Raw genomic sequence first — 21115 nt, 5'->3', positions numbered from 1 at the left:
TTCCACTGGATTTAGGGGATTTAGGTCCAGTAGTCACACGAGCTTTAGCGGGGATTAGTTTAGAAATCACGGTTTGGTTCAGCTGAGGCGGGCAGGTTTTCTGGCCTAGCGTGTCTTTGAAAGTTGCGCAGATCCATCCTGCTAATCCGGCATCCACAAGAGCAGCAACCCAAGAGAGCGATAATTGGCTACAGCTCCCTTATATGGGCAGGGGCTGGACTAAAGCTAATTGGTCCAATACTGCTGTCAATCACCATTACAAAGGGTTATGGGTAGCATGAGACCCAAGGACCACCAAAGGTCCTCCAACATACCATAGAGGATTCAACATAGTCACATGACCGAATGTCCTGCAACGCTAACAAGGTAAGTACTCTATACATTATCTTAAATACACACATTATTAAATATACACATATGAAGACTATAGAATTAGAGTAGAAGAAGGCAACTAGGGGCTGTCCCACCTGGGGGACCCTACCTGAGCATAGTAACTCTGACTTTGGGGACCACCACACTAGGTACGGTATGTAATACGGTAAAGGGACACCACACTAGGCTCACTTGAATTACACTACAGATGCTGTAGGGTAAGGGAGCAGAGAAGCTCACATTTGCTCTGTAATGACCTTTACTTCAAAATCAGTGCATTTACCTTGTATAGTGAACACAATTTTTAAAAAATGGAGGAAAAGTTTAGTTAAGTAAAAAATAAACTTGGTGAAGCCCAAAAAAAATATATATAAAAAAATTTAAGGGTTATTATCATTAAAAAATGTATTACCATGTTGTCCAGGCATATCAACAGTTTTGATCGCACTGGGTCTGAGGCGCAATCAAAGCTGAGATTGCTAGTTATAAGCCAAGGAAGTTTGATGCAGCTCCCTGCCCATCTGTCAATCAAATCCGACCTTTTTACTTCAGTATATATAGCAGTAAACACAGCAAAAAGGCTGGATCTGGCGGCCAGGGCATCGAGCAAGATACGTCGCACATCTCGACTTATAACCCGCGATCACAGTAGATTTTTTCTTTATGATAGTACAAAAACTTTTTTTTTTAAAGTTATTACTGTGAAATAGCAGTAAAGCATTAACAATTTATTTGGTATTGCTCTAATTGTACCAACCCACAGAATAAAGTCAACATGTCATTTATACTAAACAGTAAACACCATAAAAACATTTGCCAAACCACAGGCAGTGTGCTCTCACTATCAGCAGCTATAATCTGCATCTCTCAATATCTAGCTGGCTATTTCCCCACTTAAATGTTTTGTAATCATTACTTCCTCTGTGTCATATTGACTGGTTTTATGATGGTTTTACCACTTTCTCCCCAAGTCGTGGCCTCATCTGACCTCCTTGGAAGAACTTTAGGTGCCAAAAGCTCCGGGCTGCTTGCTCATGTACGTTGGGGCCTGTTCAGCAGTTACCATCTGTGTCAATGTGGTTTCCTTTCCTGCCCTACTGGACACTGGCTTCCTGATAACCACATCACAGATAAGCCCTTTTAAGAATGACATGATGTTTTTGAAAAGCTAATGCAGTTTCCTGAGTAATAAACAGTACATACCTCACCAGTGTTATCGAGAACTCACCATCATGGACAAAAAGACAAATCTGCACCATCGGTGTGATTGTTTTGAATGTGGATGATGAAGATCTGCCACCTGTCATGTTGGGCATGATCTTGTTAAATTTGATAATCTTTCCAGTTCATCATGATAAACCACCCCCTGCCTTTATTTTTATTATATTTTAGTTTTCTACCTTGATATTTCGTTGTATTTACTGCTCAACTTGAGTCAGATTCACAGACTGGGAAGGGACGTTCCCCAGCAGGCGTGACATCATCTGAAGCCATACAGGGGAGAACTTCCTCCCACACTCTGCTACACACAGCCAAGAGAAGTTCAGTGTGAGATGAGCTATGATTGGCTAAGGCTGTACTGTCTGTACACCCCCCCCCTCAGCATTTCCTGCTTTTGGACTTCTGCCAGGCCAGCAGGATTCCAAAGTCTGTCCAAAAGATAAGGGAAAATGTGCTCTGGACAAGTAGGGAGACACCTAGGGGCAGCTTTTTTTTTAAACACAAAGTGCTTTTTATTTACCATAAGGAGAGCAATAGCAAAAATTAGTTTTAATGAGAGTGCCCATTAAAAAAAAAATGCTATAAACAGATGCTGGATGAGCTATGGAGACCACTGCCTGTCACCTGCACACTGGCCAGAGAGTGACTCGGAAGTTCGCTAACAGAAAAGGGTAAATTTTCTGTGTCCACATCCAGCACATGGGCCCAGTGATTCTGCAACCAGGTACTGAAACCATCGTAACATCCAAGAGTAGAAGGCAAATAATATCAAGCCTTAGTCAAGCTTATTCATATGAAAGACTTTTAGGAGTAACCCCCCAAGGGGCAAACTCTAAGCCAGAAACCCCCCTTATTAAAATGATAATCTTTATTAACACTCTTTTTTTAAAAGCAAAACAATCTGCTACCATAGGATGTCAGTAGAAAAGTTAAAATCACAGCCACTGCTCTGTATTATTATGTCACTCAAATTGCTGCGATCATATCTCTCATGGGAGACATTGCACCCCTTAGAGAGCACTGACTAATACTGTGAACCGTTGTATACTGGAAGTAAATCACAGCTGCTTGTTAAAACTTCTTGATAAAGTCAGCTGTAGCTAAGGAAATTCGTAAGAGGGTGGCTATTATTACGTTGAAACAAGCAGCTGTGAATTACTGCCAGTATACAGTGACCCCCCAACCTACGATGGCCCTGACATACTATAATTTCAACATACGATGGCCTCTCAGAGGCCATCGTATGTTGAAGGCAGCATCAACATACTATGCTTTTGTATGACACGGCCATCGCATAAATGGCTGTCCGGCAGTGCAGACTACTTCAGCTGCCGCCGGAAAGCCGTTTAAGGTGCCCCGTGTGGTCCGGTGATGATCACTCACCTGTCCTCGCCGTTCCGGACCGTCCTCTTCGGGATCCCCTGCATTGCCATCGCTCTCCGTCCCGTCATCTAATAGGAGCGGCGTGCGCAGCGACGTGATGACGGTGATGAAGAGCGATGATCCCGGCCAGCAGAGACAGTCCGGAGCGGCGGGGACACCCCGGGGACGCGGCAAAAGGGATGGAGGCATCCAGGGCAGCAGTGACGATCCGGAGCGGCGGGGACAGGTGAGTATATCTTCCTATTCTTTTCATTACACGGATCTCTCAACATACGATTGTTTCAACAAACGATGGTTCATTTGGAACGAATTACCATCGTATGTTGAGGGACCACTGTACAACGGTTCACAGTGTTAGTCAGTGCTCTCTAAGGGATGCATTGTCTCCCATGAGAGATAAGATTGCTGCAATTTGAGTGACATAATAATACCGAGCAGTAGCTGTGATTTAAACTTTTCTACTGACATCCTATAGTAGCAGATTGTTCGCTTTTTATAAAAAAGAGTGTTAATAAAGATTAGTGTTGAGCATGAATATTCGTAATGCAAATTTTCATTGTGAATATCAGCACATATTTAGAATATAGTGCTATTTATTCGTAATGACAACATTTTTTTTTTCACATGCAAATTTTCTCATGGAAAAAAAAGTGAACGAACATATGTTTGCGAATATGCGAATTTTGCAAACATAGGACGAATATTCGTCAATATATTCACGAAATATCGCAAATTCAGATATAGCCCCTGCTGCTCATCACTAATAAAGATTATCATTTTAATAAGGGGAGTTTCTAGCTTAGGGTTTTCCCCTTGGGGGGTTACCCCTAAAGGTTGTTGATCAATACTGTAAATTGCCCTAGAGTCCCTCGAGATTTTTTGTGGTTTATTCATTCATGTGAAAGAACACCCTATGGTGATGCCTTCACTAATGAAAGAGTACCCATCTGCCTCCTGAACATTGGTGATGCTGCTGTAGAGTTTTAATAGTTGTACTCAGCTCAGCTCTCTCAGGTGTCAAGATGTCCACCTGCTAGCAAGCTGCTTAGACTCCATGGAGAAGACCCCAAGCAAGCCTTGATGGTTGAAGATCCATGATCTGTGATGTCACCATGCCAGCTTTGCAAATTGCAGGAGTCCTGGCTGTTGCTCACAAACATCAGCAAGAGTTTAGCCAGCATCCCTTTGACCAACACCAACACCATCACACCTGGCTCTCATCCACCAGTGAAGGAAAGGTACCAGCCTGTAAAGAAAATGATCCAGGCGATATAAGATACCAAGATGATCCAAGATGGCTAAAGTACTTGGACTGCAACTCTGGTCCTGGTAAATAAGGACCAGGACAGATATTGTGTGTACAAACATAGATATCAACAACATTATCCATAAGAATTCATATTCTTTGCCACACATTGAAGGATTTTTGACCAGTTCGGGGTTAACTTCCTACTTTTCTATCCTAAATTTGACAAGTATTCGCAGGTGCTTAAAGGGGGTCTCCTCCCCTAGACATCTTATCCACTATCCAAAGAATAGGGGATAAGATGTCCTGCCGCTGGGGACCCCCGTGATCTCGGTTGCGCCACCCCAGACATTCAGTGCACGGAGCGAACTTCACTCTGTGCCGGATGACTAGCTATGCAGGGCAGAGGCTCGTGATGTCACGGCCACGCCCCCTCACTGCAAGTCCATGTCCCGCCCCCTCCCATGGACTTGCACTAAGGGTGCGTGGTTGTGACATCACGAGCATGGCACAGCCGTGATGTCACAAGCCTCTGACACTGCACCCGACGCTCTAAACGAATGCTGGGTGCAGCAGGGAGATTGCGGGGGTCCCCAGCAGCAGGAACCCCTCAATTATACATCTGATCTCTTATCCTTTGAATCAGATCAGACATCTTATCCCCCATCCTTTGTCTAGGGGCGGAGTTCCCCTTTAAGGCTCATTCTCCACCCCCAAGGACTTATTTTATTTTACCTGCATGCTCGTTTAACACCCCTGACATCTTCCAAAGGCTCATGAGTGATGCCTGATCCAAAAAACTTTGAGACCATTCTGCTGTAGTCAAGGAAAAGCCCTCCCAGTGCCATGTCCTGAAGCTGCAAGTCAACTACCTTGGCCATATGATCAGTTCTGAAAATGTGGTGCCAGAGCCCAAGAATGTCCTGCCGTGGACTGGACCGCTTATCCTCTATGAATATTGGGCTGGTCTGCAGACAGTACTAACTGTACAGGAGGAGATAACTAGACTCCCTATAAATAAATTAGACCTGATACATTACAGTCTCTGTCCTTCTGATCAGTCATTGTGGATGTGTTTATTCCTCTATAAAACATTAGCTTTGGTTTTCTGGTTCATAAATCTAAAGTGATAGTTCCATTGCTTATAATATAATGCATTCCATGGTAAATAGTACCGTGTAGTGGAAATCTGGGAATTTGCATGAAGAAAAGAAAGTTGGATGGACAATACCTAAAATAAAACCACTCAGTGAAAATGAGAGACAAAATATACATCTACAATAGGGAATTCATGACTCAATAGGAGTGTGCTAGTATGTGGTACATACCCTGTTATGTCGTCTGCATTTAAATGGAATCAGTCAGCTGTATTGGCTGCCAAGAGCTGCAGACAACAACCAACCCTTTCTTGACAAGGTACAGGCTTCCGCAAGTTAGTCAAGGGAGGACTGTGAGGTGGGGGCAAATGAAGAAGTGTATCAGACTGTGGCATCTCCCACTTAAGTGTATCAGGCTGTGGCATCTCCCTGCTGCACCCGACATTCATTTAGAACATCGGGTGCAGCGCCAGAGGCTCGTGATGTTACAGGCACCCCCCCTCAATGCAAGTCTATGGGACAGGGCGTGACGTCCGTCATGCCCCCTCCCATAGGCTTGCATTGAGGGGGCATGTCCGTGACATCATGAGCCTCTGCCCCGCTTTGCCAGTCATTCATCACGGAGCAAAGTTTGGTCTGTGCCATGGATGACTGGGGTGCTGCAACCGACATCACCTCTCTAGGTGGACGCTATGCGCATTAGCGCTCTAACTGAGCGCTAATATGGGTGGGGCATCAGGAGATCGCAGGGGGTCCAAGTGGTCAGACCTCCCTGTGATCAAACACTTATCCCCTATCCTGTGGATTGGGCATACGTTTTATAATGCTGTAGATGTCCTTTAAGAGACCCTGCAATGCAGCTGAAATTTACAAAATGGCGGCCACCATGAATCCTATTTGGGATGTGGGGAAGGAGCATTTTTTTTACTTTTCCCTGCAGAGAAGTTAGGTATACCCCAGAGCAGATAAAGCCACCATAAAAATGCTATTTATTATGTTCATTATCATGCCCAGATTCAGGAACCGGACCAGTATGCGGGCAGAATACGGGTAGTGGATCCCCCGTGTCAGTGAGGCGATGGAGTGGGCCGTACCAGGGGACTGGTTCTAAGAAGTTACTGGTTCTCACCAGAGCCCGCCGCAAGGCGGGATGGACTTGCTGCGGCAGTAACTCGCAGGTCGTATTCCCTGATAGCGACTCAACCTCACTGACAGCTGAGATAGGCATGGTACACAAGGACAAGGAGAAGGCAAGGTCGGACGTAGCAAGAGGTCAAGGCAGGCGGTAAAGGTTCGTAGTCAGGGGCAACGGCAAAGGGTCTGGATACACAGGCTAGGGATACACACAAAATGCTTTCTCAGGGCACTAGGGCAACAAGATCCGGCAAGGACAGGAAGGGGGAGTGAGTTTTTATGTGTAGGGAGTGATTACACTTAATTGGGCCAGGCAGCCAGCACGCGCGCACCCTAGAGAGCGGGGCCGCGCGCGCCGGGACGGGACAGAAGGAGCACGGGGCAGATAAGGAGATTGGGATGCGACCCGTGGGCGGGCGCGTCCCGCCACGCGTATCGCATCCCCGCCGGTGATACTAGAGCAGCGCTCCCGGTCAGCGTGTCTGACCGGGGCGCTGCATGCATGAGAACACCGTTAGCGCTCCGGGGAGGAACAGGGACCCGGAACACTCGGCATAACACCCAGCTTTGTGCAGCTCAGCTGTTTTGATGCTGCCAGAGCTTTCTGCCGGCAGTATTACAAATGTATAGGACTAAAACTCCAATAATTTCTCACACACAAAAAGCCCCCATAGTGGATAGCATGGGAGTGGAGGGGGCCCATGACAGGGGAGCGTTAGAGCAGCAGCATGGTTGTGGTGTGCAAAGGGTTAAATGAAGGTCAGGTGGGAGTATGGGGGGTGGCCTGGGGACAGGTTATATAGGGCAACCAGGGCAGGAGGAAGGGTCAATAGCAGAGAACACAGAGAGAAAGTTGCCCGCCCACCCACCCATTTTAATGGTCGTTCTTGTGTTTTGCCTAGTGGAGTTTAGGGTTGTCTTTTTTGTCACGGAGGCAGGAGCTAGAGGAGGACTTGTAGGCACTTGGAGAGAGTGGGAGCCAGAGGCTCAGAGAGAATGTTATTTCTGGGGTGGGGGTGGTACCCAGCTTGTTGTGGGAAATCCCTGCGGGTGAGGTCCATAGGGTAAGTGGTCTCTTAATAAGGTGTTCTTGGGTTTGGTGAGGGGTGACCAAGGGCAAAGTAAGAGACCTGAAGGATTCGGTCTGCCTTCAAGTCCTCCTCCTGCTAAATGAAGTATTTCTCAGTGTTGCGCTGTTGTTAATGTTCGTTTGTTTATGTTTACTGAATTATTTAAAAGATTTTGTGTTATGTGGTTATTTAATAAAGTGGGCCGCTGTGGCCTTTCCAGCATAAATTGTGTCCTTGTCCTTACTCTTGGGGAGGGGGGAGATGTGGTTTGAAATTAGGCTGGGTCACAGTGGAGGATGTCCTTGCAAGACATTGGGGGATATTTATCAAAGGATTTAGACAGTTTTTTCCTGTCTAATTTTGTTGCACAGAAAGTCGCAGTCTAAATATGTGCGACTTTTTTGTGACTTTTGCTCTAGAGGATTTTTAGAACATGATGCATTCTATTCTATTTTAGACGGAAATGCATTGGAAAATGCATTGGTGCTAAATTTATCAAAAGCGACTTTTCAGCGACAAGTCGCATCGGCTGAATGTACGCCGAAATGTCAGACCATACTGGAGCAGGTTTAAATACAGTCTAAAGCATAGATCCCGAAGTCCGTGCACAGAATTTATCAGGAGCCGTGCGCCTTTTGATAAATTAGGCACACAATAGACCGGCCTAGCCCTCTGTAGTTTGGTCTATATTGATGCGGGACATAGACAACTTTGATTAATATCCCCCATTGACACTATTTACAAGAAATAAGGTAGTGCTGTTATATAAGGAATTCTGTCCTCACAAATTACATATATCTATTACTGATACATTGCTCTGCTTCCCTGCCAAAGGCTGTCCAGGCATGCTAGGAGTTGTAGTTTTGCAACAGCTGGAGGAACACTGGTTGGGAAACATTATAACCTGTGCTGGTTCACCCAAGTTTTGCCATATACAGTTGCGCATAACACAAATCTGAAATTAAACTTTGTTAAAACATCCTACAAGTTCATGAAAACACAAAAACAAGACAATTTGTACAACTATTTTTATCCTATATAATATTAGTTTTGAAGGACAAATCTATGATTCCAACAGGTCAATCTTCTCTTCTTAGTTATTTCCAACATTTTCATACCGTGTTTCTCCGAAAATAAGACCGGGTCTTATATTAATTTTAGTCACAAAAAACATACGGGACTTACAGGACTTATTTATTTACGGTATGTACATTGAACAACATTTAACGATATTTACCCCCCCCATCATCATCATCAGATGGGTGCAGCTCTGCCCTCCCCCCCAACGTCCCCCGCCACCGGTTTATCAGCCCCGCCCTGTACCCCACATCGGGAGACTAATCGTATGTGACCCGCGAGCACAGCTTCTCCCCCCCCCCCCCCTGCTGAATAATTGTCACTACTTGTACTTTGTATTCCTGTGCCCGGGCTGCAAATATTAAAAAAACAAATTTTAACTCTACCTTCGTCCTCCGTTCCCCCGTTGCTAAGGAACCGGCCTCATGGTCCCTCCGCTGTTCTTGCTGCTTCCTGGGGATGGGAACGTCACAGAGCCTACAGCCTATCACCGGCCGCAGCGATGTCCCGCCTTGGCCGATGATAGGCTGAGCCCACTGTCATGTAAGAAGCCGGCCGGCTCCTCACATGACAATGCGCTCAGCCTATCATCGGCCGAGGTGGGACATCGCTGCGGCCAGTGATAGGCTGAAGGCTCTGAGACATCCCAACGGGGGAACGGAGGACGAAGGTACGGTAAGTTAAAGTTTGTTTTTTAATATTTGCAGCCCGGGCATTGCCTAGGTCAGTGGTCTTCAACCTGCAGACCTCCAGATGTTGTAGTTTTGCAACATCTGGAGGTCCGCAGGTTGAAGACCACCGGCCTAGGTCTTATTTTCGGGGTAGGGCTTATATTGCAACCCACCCCGATAATCCAGCTAGGGCTTATTTTCGGGGAAACAGGGTGAACTTGTCTCAGGTAAAATGTTCTTGCTCATAGCTCAGGCATATATAAGTTGACTGGATCTATAGTAATGTATATAGGATTTGCTCAGGTAGATAGTTTGACTGCATGGCCCATCAGGGTAACAGAGGAAGGCCCTCTGATAGGCCCAGGCTCTCACACAGCAATGAGTTCCAAAGGTTCAGCAGAAGACAACCCCATCTGGAGGTGACTGTGGAGACAAGAACTTGAAGTAGGATCTATTTCTTATCAGATGAGTCACAAAAAACCTATTCGTTCTTACGGATGATCGTCCTGTGTCCGATACGATAGCAAATAATTATAATGCAGGTAAAGTGCGTGTACATGTTCTGTATTGGTGGAGGGCAGGGTTCCCAACTGGGCAGAAATTCTTTGACAGTCTATTTAGTAGTTCAGTGATCTTCCAAATGTGGCCATCCAGATGTTCCAAAACTATAACTCTCAGCACATGTTGGGAATTATAGTTTTGCTAAATCTGGAGGGTCCCAGTTTGGAGACCACTGTACTAGTTGAAGCCGTGTGCATATACTGTATATACAGGACTAGAACATTGAGGAGCCCAATAATTCTCAGCATTTCTGGTTCTTCAGGGTGCCAAGACCGTCCTCTTTCGGTGCCTCCGAAATTTGACTCTGTGGAGGAATCACAATGGATTACTTTGTGATCTGGATCACTATAGCAATGTATTTATAATAATAAAATATATTATAGGCTAGTGTGGTCTCCCCAAAATATTATGTTTGGTTCGGCTCTCCTGATACATCTGATTTAGCAAGATACGGTTATTTCATGCGAAATTTCAGTTCTAGAACATCTTTTCATAAAACTTTGATTCATGTGTTCCTCATGTCATTCCTCCTGGAAATAGATGAACGAATTGACATCTGGGTGTGACCATTCCCCTTGTAAATAGGGTGTGTTCTCCACTGTATGGTACCAGGGGGACGATAACACATTCATACATTTCCAACAGGAATAACAGAGGAATTATATAATCCAGAGTTCTACGAAGAATTGCTCCAAAATTGTTATTTCATGGGGAATATATAAAAAACAAAAATTGCCGGCAGGAAAGTATAGACCTCAGTGGGAGCGTTTGAATCCATAATGTTTAACCCTTCCAGGATGCAGGGTTTTTCCATTTTTTCCTCCTCACCTTCTAAAAATCATAATGCTTTCAGTTTTCCACCTACAGACCCTTGTTTTAGGTGCTACCAATTTTACTTTGTCAGGCTTCTTTCACACTACAAAACTCTGTTTTTAAACATCCGTATGAAGTTCCGTCTGAAAACCAGCTGAAAACGGCAGTAACAAAATCCTATACATCCATTAGAAAATCCTATTATAGTCTATGGGATTTTCTAATAGACGTCTGAATCCGGTATAGTCCGTTATTGATAACGGACGTTATTTTGTGACGGAAGATAGTTCGGAAGAAAATAGCTAATGAACTATTTCTCCTGTTACTATCTTCGGTCACAAAATAATGTCCGTTATCAATAACGGACTATACCGGATTCAGACGTCTATTAGAAAATCCCATAGACTATAACGGGATTTTCTAACGGACGTATAGGATTTTGTTACTGCCGTTTTCAGACGGAATGTCATACAGATGTTTAAAAACTGAGAATTTTGTAGTGTGAAAGAGGCCTCATTTCACCACAAAATCTGTGGCAAAACAACATTTTTTAATGTGGGACAAAATTTAAATGGTGCCAGAAAGCTAAACAGATTTATAAATGACTTCTATTAAAAAATCCTAATCCTTTCAGTACTTATTAGCTGCTGAATACTACAGAGGAAATTCTTTTCTTTTTGGAACACAGTGCTCTCTGCTGACATCATGACCACAGTGCTCTCTGCTGACATCTCTGCCCATTTTAGGAACTGTCCAGAGCAACATATGTTTTCTAAGGGGATTTTCTCCTACTCTGGACAGTTCTTAAAATGGACAGAGGTGTCAGCAGAGAGCTCTGTGTTCCAAAAAGAAAATAATTTCCTCTGTAGTATTCCGCAGCTAATAAGTACTGCAAGGATTAAGATTTTTTTACTAGAAGTAATTTACAAATCTGTTTAAGTTTCTGGCACCAGTTGATTTAAAAAAAAAAAAAAGTTTTCCACTGGAGTACCCCTTTTAAAAGAAAACACCATTTAGTAATTTTCGGCTTCTGTTTCTACGCAGTGCACTTTCTGGTAAAAAATTACACATTATCTTTATTCTGTAGGTCCATACGGTTACAAGGATACACAATTTATGTAAGTTTTATTTTAACTACATGCACCAAAATGAGTATGTTTGCAATTGTCATCTTCTGACCCCTATAACTTTTTTATTTTTCCGCATACGGGGATGTATGAGGCTCATTCTTTTGTGCCGTGATCTGTAGTTTTTATCGGTACCATTTTTGTTTTAATGCAACTTTTTGATTGCTTTTTATTAGTTTTTTAGGGTATACAAAATGACCAAAAATACAAAAATAGACTTTGGAATTTTATTACGTATACACCACTGACCGTGCAGTTTAATTAACATTATATTTTTATAGTTCGGACATTAAACACACGGCGATACGACATATGTTTATTTTATTATGTTTACATATTTTTTATATGGAATTTTGGAAAAGGAGGGATTTAAACTTTTAGTATGGAAGGGGTTAATTCACATTTATGATTCTTTTTTTCTATTTTTACTTTTTGTACACCATTTTTTAGTCAGCATAGGGGAGTATAACACAATCTTCTGATTGCATACAATGTTCAAAGCTATGCCATATCATTGATCAGTGTTATCTGTGCTCGATTGCTCCAGCCTGATGAGCCAGGCTGGAATATCGCAGAATAGATCAGATGGTGAGGAGGCAGGTAAGGGCCATACCACTGTCCTGTAAGCTGACCAGGACACCGCGGTTTTTACCTGCGCTACCTGGAATGCTTTTTTTTTCTTCATTTTAGACGTAGCGATCAACTTTGAGGTTAATGCATTTGGGGTTAATGCCGGGCATCATTGCGATTGGTGATGTCTGGCATTAGACACGGGTCAGGCCATTGATAGCCGCCGAGACCACTCCGCTATGATGTGGGGTCAGCTTCTGACCCCGCGTCATAGCAGGGGAGCGGACACAAGGCGTACAGGTATGACCTGCATCCTGAAGAGGTTAAAGGAGTACTCGGCCGAAAACCAACTTATCCCTATCTAAAGTATATGGAATTAGATGTCTGATCACAGGGGTCTCACCGCTGGGGACCCCCAGTGATCTCTGCGTCAGCAGCGGCTGATGGGGTGACACCATAATCACCAGCCTGATGGGGTGAAACCATGACACTCACCCCACCCCTGGTCTTCAAGTGTGCCCGGAAGCGTCGGTGCTGCAAACCCCCCCCCCCCCCGTCTTCAGCTGCACCCGGCCGTCCGATAGCACATCCCCCCATCTTCAGCTGTGCTTGACCGTCCGATAGCAAAACCCCCACCCCCCGTCTTCAGCTGAGTGACGTCACTGACATCCTCCTGAGCAGGTGACGTTCCTTCACAGACCCATGCAGGAGGATGTCAGTGACATCACTCGTCAGGCCGCCACCGGAGTGAAGAAGCGTTGTGTAGGCCAGGTGAGTGCGTCTGTGTGTCTGTCTGTGTCTCTTTGTGTGTCTCTGTGTCTGTCTGTGTGTGTCTGTATGTGTGTTGGGGGGGGGGGAGACTATGCTACCTAATGTGGGGAACCTGTTACCTAATGTGGGGAATCTATGCTACCTAATGTGGGAAACTGCTACCTAATGTGGGGAAGCTATGCTACCTAATGTGGGAATTATTATACTGGAATTTTTCACAATGCACTACACCAGTGGCGTCTGTCACAACAGGCTAAAAACTTACTTTGTGGGGGGGGGGGGGGGGGGGGTAGGTATGGGGTATCACCATATTCTACCGCACCGGGTAATCACAAGTATGTACCTGCCAGAAAGTAATGGACATGCTTAGGAAGGATCTTTATTGGTCTTGGGGTTAAATGCTATGTTGTGAGATTACCATAATACTGAGGCTATCTTTTTGTGAACTAAAAACACCAAAGATAGCAGTCCTCAAAGTTATGTTGAAAAATATTTATTAATCATTCATACCACAATAGATAGAGAAAAGAACCGCAGGGCCCTTGTGGTCTATTCACATATAAATATAAAGATAAAAATACACATAGAGATACAATTTGGTATACCTAGATAGTATTACTATATATTGCACCAATGTAACCTGCAAAGTAAAAATTGCATATATGATAAAATAACAAAATTATATCAACACTTCCATAATATATACGTCTCTCACTCAACAAGTGAGGGGTTAGTATAGCAGAAGTGTTTCCCAGTTAAAGATAAAAGACAAAAAGATATAAAATACAGAAAATAAAAATTCGATTTTGCACTAGAATAGAGGACTACAAGTCTCATAATGCCCATTAATAATCAGCAAAGTCTCTCCATTTAGTTTAGATGGTAAATGCAAATAACTCATCACAAGAAAACGGCCATGCCCCCTTGTGACATCATGCCACGCCCCTCAATTGATGTATATGGGAGGGGCCTGATGGTCATAGCGCCCCTCCCATAGACATCAATAGAGGGAGCAAGGCATCACGAGGGGCGTGGCTATGACTTTGCTACTCCAAGCCTTCTGAAAAGGATGTCCAGAAGGCTGGGGCATGGGAGTACCCCTTTAAGGCTAAATATAAAGCCCGTACTGGATCTGGGCTGAAGATACAAATAAAATGAATTATCACCATTTAAATGAAAAACATGGAAAGTGAGATAAACCTGAAAATGAACTAAGAAATTGTAGAGAATGAAAATGAAATTCGAAAGGAGAATGAAAATTAATCTAAACATGAAAATAAAAATAAATATTAAAAGAAAGTGAAAAAATATTTTCAAAAAATCTAATAATAAAAAAAGAAATGTTTATTTACATTTTTTTCAAATATTTATTTAGATTTTCATGTTTAGATTTATTTTTATTTCGAATTTCATTTTTATTTTTGTATTTTATATCTTTTTGTCTTTTATCTTTCTCTGGTAAACACTTCTGCTATACTAACCCCTCACTTGTTGAGTGAGAGATGTATATATTAGGGAAGTGTTGATATCATTTTGTTATTTTCCCCGCCGGGGTGTCCCCGCCGCTCCGGACCATCTCTGCTGGCCTGGATCATCGCTCTTCATCACCGTCATCACGTCGCTGCGCACGCCGCTCCTATTGGACGACGGGACGGTGTGCGTGGCAACGTGATGACGACGAAGGAGAGCACCGGCGATGCAGGGGATCCCGAAGAGGACGCTCCGGAGCCCCGAGGACAGGTAGGAGACCATCACCAGAGCACACTGGGCACCGTAAACGGCTATCCAGTGGCAGCTGAAGCAGTCTGCGCTGCCAGATAGCCGTTTATGCGATGGCCCCAACATACAAAAGCATCGTATGTTGATGCTGCCTTCAACATGTGATGGCCTCTGAGAGGCCATCGCATGTTGAAATTATCGTATGTTGGGGCCATCGTAGGTCGGGGGGGTCACTGTATATATATTAATCATCATCTCTTTTAGCACTTGTGACAGGAGTGCATACTTGCACATCTTTTCCACATTTTTGCAATTTTTTTTCTCATAGCGTCCATTTTCCATCTATTTCATCTGCGATACTGAGTATTAGGCATTGATTTAGCTGCCTGCCCTAGGCACTTTCCTTTCATTTATAAGAGCAAAAAATTATAGCTGTCACTATACAGACAACAGCTTGTTATCCTGCATGAATTATCTTTCTTTACATATCATTCTAATGCAATTACAGTGTTACATTCTACAGATAACAAACAGCAAGTTGTTTTTTTTTTGGACTGGATTCTCCCTTCTCTGCATAGGATTATTCTATAAAACTCCAGTGTTTAATTGCGTTTGGATTACTGTGCCAAATCACAGTGCAGAGCATTCCACCCGGCAGAGACCAGCCCTCTCCCATACAGTGAGTGGCAGCTTTATCTTTTCTAACGCCATGTCAGACCTTTTACATCTTTCTACGCTCTGTCAGCGGATGTTATAGCCTAATCTCCCTGCATATTATCACACTAAATTATAATACTATATCATGCAGGGTTTGCGCTTGCTCAATACTTTACAGAGCACTTTCATTCCCCTCAGACTAGTTCCCTCCTGTATTATCAAATACGGCCATACCTCTCCTAGCGCAATGTGCTGCATTGACTGATGTCGGACGCAGTGCAGAGCATTTCTCCCCGCACTGTCAGCGGTGAGCGTATCTTCCCAATTGCTTTGCTCACTGCTCAGTGATCGCTATAACTTATGGCTTTCTGCATAAAAGAATTGTGTATTTTAATAAAGTATGTTTTAATGGTTCATACTGTGTTTTTATTGCTTTTACCACATTAACTTTTCTTCTTTTGTAACAATAAGAGATGAGCGAATTTTTGAAAAATCCAATTCGGACGATTCCCCGAATTTCGGTTCGATCCATTCAAATATATTTGGGGTGAATTGCTATTAAAAATTGCTATTACTGGGATACAGAAAGACTCAATAGGGGTGTAGAGCACTTTGCCTTGCTTTAAAATGCATAGGGTGTGTGCTGTGTTAGTGAAATAATACTGTTATTCAGTATGACATGCAGATCAGAGGCGTCGCTATCGCAGAGCCTGGAGGTGGCATCAATATGAGGAGACCATATAGTGGCTGAATTACACAGTGTGCAAGTGGCAGCAGCATGAGGAGTGTAACACTCACGTTTCAGAAGACAGGAACTCCGGTGGATGTGGATCCGCTGGACCTGTGTGGCAGATGACTCGGACCATACCAATGAGCGGAGTCTAAGGTGCCGCTGATTTTCACTAGAGCCCGCCGCGAAGCGGGATGGACTTGCTGCGGCAGGCGGCTCCCAGGTCGCTACCCCTGGCACGGCTTGACCACACAGGCGGCTGAGGAGATGCGAGGCACAGGAGGGATAAGGCAGCTCATAGCCTGGATAGCAGAAGGTCAGGGCAGGCGCCACGGCTGCGTAGTCAGGACATAGCAAGAGGTCAATAGGCGGGCGGCAGAGAAGCAAGGTCGGGTCACAAAGCGAAGGATCAGATACACGGCAAGGCAGAAACAGGAATGCTTTCTCTCAGGCTCAAGGCAACAAAGATCTGGCAGGGGAGTGCGGAGAGTGGAGGAATATATAAATGAGCCACAGGTGAATCACACTAATGAGCGCACTGGCCCTTTAAATCATAAAGCTCCGGCGCGCACTCCCTAGGGGACGGGAAAACGCACGCTGGAGCAGTGAGGCAGAGGCTGGGGCAGGAGTAGCACCAGGTGAGTGACAGACTGGGACTCTCATGCAGGCGCATCCCGCGATGCGAGTCCCAGCCCCGTCGGCAGCAGCAGGTAATGGGACCATGCGCTCGCGGCCAGCGTGTGCGGCCGGAGTGCATAACGTAATAGACCCTTTGGTCTCCCCCTCCTTTTTCGACTCAGAAAACTTCTGAGAAGGTCACAGTCCAGGATATTCTCCTCAGGCTCCCAAGATCTCTCCTCAGGACCGTAACCCTCCCAGTTGACCCCAAAAAATTGTTTACCTCTCACAGTCTTTGTAGCAAGAATCTCTTTAACCTTGAAGATGTCAGAAGTGACAGATACAGGTGTGGGGGCAAGATTCTTCTGAGAAAATCGGTTTATGACAAGAGGCTTGAGGAGAGAGACATGGAAGGAATTAGGAATACGTAACGTAACAGGTAGATGGAGTTTGTAGGAGACAGGGCTGATTTTTTGTACAATCTAAAAGGGACCAAGGAAGTGAGGACCGAGCTTGTAACAGGGAATTTTGAAGCGAATGTACTTGGATGAAAGCCACACCATATCACAAGGAGAGAAGGTGGGAGGAGGTCTTCTACTTTTATCCGCTTGCGCATGTGTGAAGAAGCTTGAGATAACGACTGTCGGGTCTGTTACCAGATGGTAGAGAAGTAACGGACCAGCTCATCAACAGCAAGCACACCGGATGAGACTGGGAGAGGAAGAGGGGAAGGGGGATGGAGTCCATAGACAACAAAAAAAGGAGATGACCTTGTGGACTCGGAATTCCTATGATAATATGAGAATTCAGAAGGTCGACCCAATCGTCTTGGCGACCTGAAACCAAATGCCTAAGAAAAGTCTCTAGGATTTGATTAACCCTCTCCACCTGTCCGTTGGACTGAGGATGGTAGGCCGAGGAGAAGTCCAGATTGATGTCCAGACGGTTACAAAGGGCTTGCCAGAACTTAGAGACAAACTGCACACCTCGGTCCAAAACGATATGCTTAGGAAGACCATGTAAACGAAAGACATGCAACAAGAAGTACTTTGCCAGCTGCGGAGCAGAAGGAAGACCTGGTACAGAAATGAGATGAGCCATCTTGGAAAACCGATCTACAACGACCCAGATGACAGTGTTATTATGAGATGGTGGCAAATCGGTGATGAGATCCATGGCGATATGAGACCAGGGAGTCTCTGGAATGGGTAAAGGCTGGAAGAGTCCTGCAGGTCTCTGTCGAGGAGTGTTGTTGCGGGCACAAGTTTCACAGGAACGAACAAAATCAGAAACATCACGCTCAAGATGGGGCCACCAGTAGTGGTGGTAGATAAGAAGTAGAGTCTTGCGTATTCCTGGATGCCCTGCTGTCAAGGAAGAAGGCGGGGGTTCAAATGCTGAGCAGACTGAAGATATAGAAGATTTTTATGTATGGATGTTGACCGGATGAGAAGAACCTTCCAGTAAATGTGACCATTCCTCCAAAGCTAGCTTGATAGCTAGGAGTTCACGAACTCCAATGGAGTAATTCCTCTCAGCAGGAGAGAAGGTCTTGGAGAAGAACACACAAGTTACAGTCTTGCCCTTGGCGTTTTTCTGAGTAACAATGGCACCTGCTCCAATAGATGAGGCATCAACATCCAAAGCAAAGGGCCTCTCCGGATCAGGCCTTGTAAGCACGGGAGCAGAGGCAAATGCAGACTTTCAACGGGAGAAGGCCTCTTCAGCCTCTTGAGGACAAAACTTAGGATTAGATGCCTTCTTAGTGAGGGGCACAATTGAAGCAACCAAGGATGAAAAATGTGGGATAAATTGACAATAATAGTTTGCAAACCCCAGAAAGCATTGAATAGCTTGTAGGCCCAAAGGACGAGGCCAATCCAATACTGCAGACAATTTATCTGGATCCATCTGCAGGCCCTGGTGAGAGACAATGTAGCCAAGAAACGGAAGGCTAGATTTCTTGAACAGGCAATTCTCCAGTTTGGCATGATTCTTCCGTAGTCGCTGAAGAACCAGATCTAAGTTGGAAGAGAAGATCAGGATGTCATCTAGGTATACGACAACACAGGTATAGAGAAGATCACGGAAGATATCATTGACAAACTCTTGAAAAATGGCTGGAGCATTGCAGGGACCAAAAGGCATTACGAGATACTCAAAATGTCCGTCACGAGTATTGAAGGCCATTTCCACTCATCTCCCTTGCGGATAGGAATGAGGTTATACGCTCCACGTAAGTCTAATTTGGAGAAGACCTTGGCACCACATAGACGGTCAAAAAGTTCTTAGATAAGTGGTAGAGGGTAACGGTTCTTGATCGTGATTTTGTTAAGTCCCCTGTGGTCAATACAATGGAGTGAGCCATAGTGCTGCTCGGGAATATTCGCAATTTTAATTTTATTTGCGAATATCGCATATTCGCGAATTCGCGAATATTCATGAATATAGCACTATATATTTGAAATTACGAAAATTCACTTTTTTTCACAGTACACATCACAGTGATCATCCCTCTCTGCTTCCAGCTTGTGTGGTCTAAAGAAGGCTCTAATACTACTGTGTGAGACCACCGGGCTAATATTCGCATATGCGAATATTCGCATATGCGAATATTTGTGAATATTGATCCCTCCCTTCTGCTGCTTCTATCAAGTTACACTGGTATACTTGCTATTAAGTTCATACATTTTCACATATGCAAATTTTCGCATATGCGAATTTTTGCATATGCGAATTTACGCATATGTGAAAAAAACGTGAATATTACGCATATGCGAATTTAGCAAATATATGACGAATATTCATCCATATATTCGTGAAATATCGCAAATTCGAATATGGCCTATGCCACTCAACACTAGTGAGCCATCCTTCTTCCCTACAAAGAAGAAACCAGCTCCAGCAGGAGAAGAGGACTTACGGATAAATCCCTTTTGGAGATTCTCCTGGATATACACCGCCATGGCTTTGGTCTCAGGAACTGATAGAGGGTATATCCTGCGACGAGGAGGAGTGGTACCAGGCAGAAGATCAATAGGGCAATCGTAAGGACGATGTGGAGGCAGAGACTCAGCCTGTTTCTTGCAGAAAACGTCAGAGAAATGGTGGCAGACCAGGTAAAGAAGGAAGACGAGAAACAACTTTACGCAGAACTGGTAGGAGGCAAAGATTTTGACAGGATCGTCCCCAATAAATAATCTGTCCAGTTCTCCAATCCAGTTGCTGAGAATGGCGTTGAAGCCAAGGAAGGCCAAAAAGAATCTCTGAAGTACAGTGTGGCAGAACATAGAATTCAATCTTTTCTTTGTGCAATACACCCACTTGCATGACAAGAGATTCAGTACGGGAGTGAACCATACAGTCCAGATTTTGTCCATTAACAGAGGAGATGAACAAGGGCTTGGCAAGCCGAGTGATAGGAAGATGATACATGTGGACTAAAGAAGCATCAATAAAGTCACCTGCTGATCCTGAATCCAAAAATGCTGTAGCTCTGAAGGAAAACTTGGCAGAAGCGAAGACTTGTACTGAAATAGTTAAGTGTGGAGAGGTAATATTCACACCCAGGGACGCCGCTCCTACGTGCCCTAGGTGCAAGCGTTTTCCCGGATACTGTGGACGAAAAAAACAGTCTTTGAGGAAGTGTTCGGGGCTTGCACAATACAAGCACAAATTCTCACTGCGTCGTTGTGATCTCTCCTGTTGCATAAGACGGGAACGACCCCCTTGCATAGCCTATTCGGCATGAGGCGCTGGGAACTGTAGAGGTGAACGTTGAAACACGGGTGCCAGGCGAGGATATCTCCGTGTTCGGGCCGGTTCCATCTCTAAGCACAATTCTTCCTGCCTCTCAGCAAAACGCTCATCAATATGTGTGGCTAGGTGGATAAGTTCAGTCAGAGAAGAAGGAGGATCACGTGCAGCAAGGGCATCTTTAATCCTGCTAGCTAGTCCTTTTTGAATGTGGCACACAAGGCCTCATCATTCCATGCCAGTTCTGAGGCTAGAGTGCGGAATTGAACCGCGTAGTCACCAATGGAAGAATTCCCCTGACATAGGTTCAGCAAAGCCGACTCAGCAGAAGAGGCATGTGGGGGTTCCCCAAAGACACAGTGAAATTCTGCCAGAAAAGCCATTAAGTTGGAAGCTACTGGATCACAGCAGTCCCAAAGGGGTGCAGCCCAGGCCAGGGCTTTGCCGGACAGTAGGCTAATGACAAAGGCCACCTTCGCACATTCTGTCGGAAACAGTTCAGACATGAGCTCCAAGGACATG

At 44.7% G+C, this 21115-nt stretch overlaps 2 protein-coding genes across 2 annotated transcripts in view; both read right to left on the bottom strand.

The window, feature by feature from the left end:
• Nucleotides 1-9016, bottom strand: part of LOC130367344 (adhesion G protein-coupled receptor E3-like) — a 45991-nt gene extending 36975 nt beyond the window's left edge. Inside the window, exon 1 of the mRNA XM_056569756.1 lies at nt 8987-9016. The gene's annotated coding sequence lies outside the window, so the exon portion shown is untranslated. The remainder of the gene's footprint in view (nt 1-8986) is intronic.
• Nucleotides 9017-9315: 299 nt separating this feature from the next.
• Nucleotides 9316-21115, bottom strand: part of LOC130367845 (adhesion G protein-coupled receptor E1-like) — a 116901-nt gene continuing 105101 nt past the window's right edge. Inside the window, exon 17 of the mRNA XM_056570722.1 lies at nt 9316-10136. Coding sequence (XP_056426697.1) covers nt 10074-10136 — 63 coding nt within the window. The 3' untranslated portion in view covers nt 9316-10073. The remainder of the gene's footprint in view (nt 10137-21115) is intronic.

Source organism: Hyla sarda, chromosome 4 (assembly GCF_029499605.1).
Source record: "Hyla sarda isolate aHylSar1 chromosome 4, aHylSar1.hap1, whole genome shotgun sequence".
Classification (NCBI taxonomy): Eukaryota; Metazoa; Chordata; class Amphibia; order Anura; family Hylidae; genus Hyla; species Hyla sarda.
The sequence above is the reverse complement of the archived record's forward strand: the minus strand, read 5'-3'. Positions and strand labels throughout refer to the sequence as shown.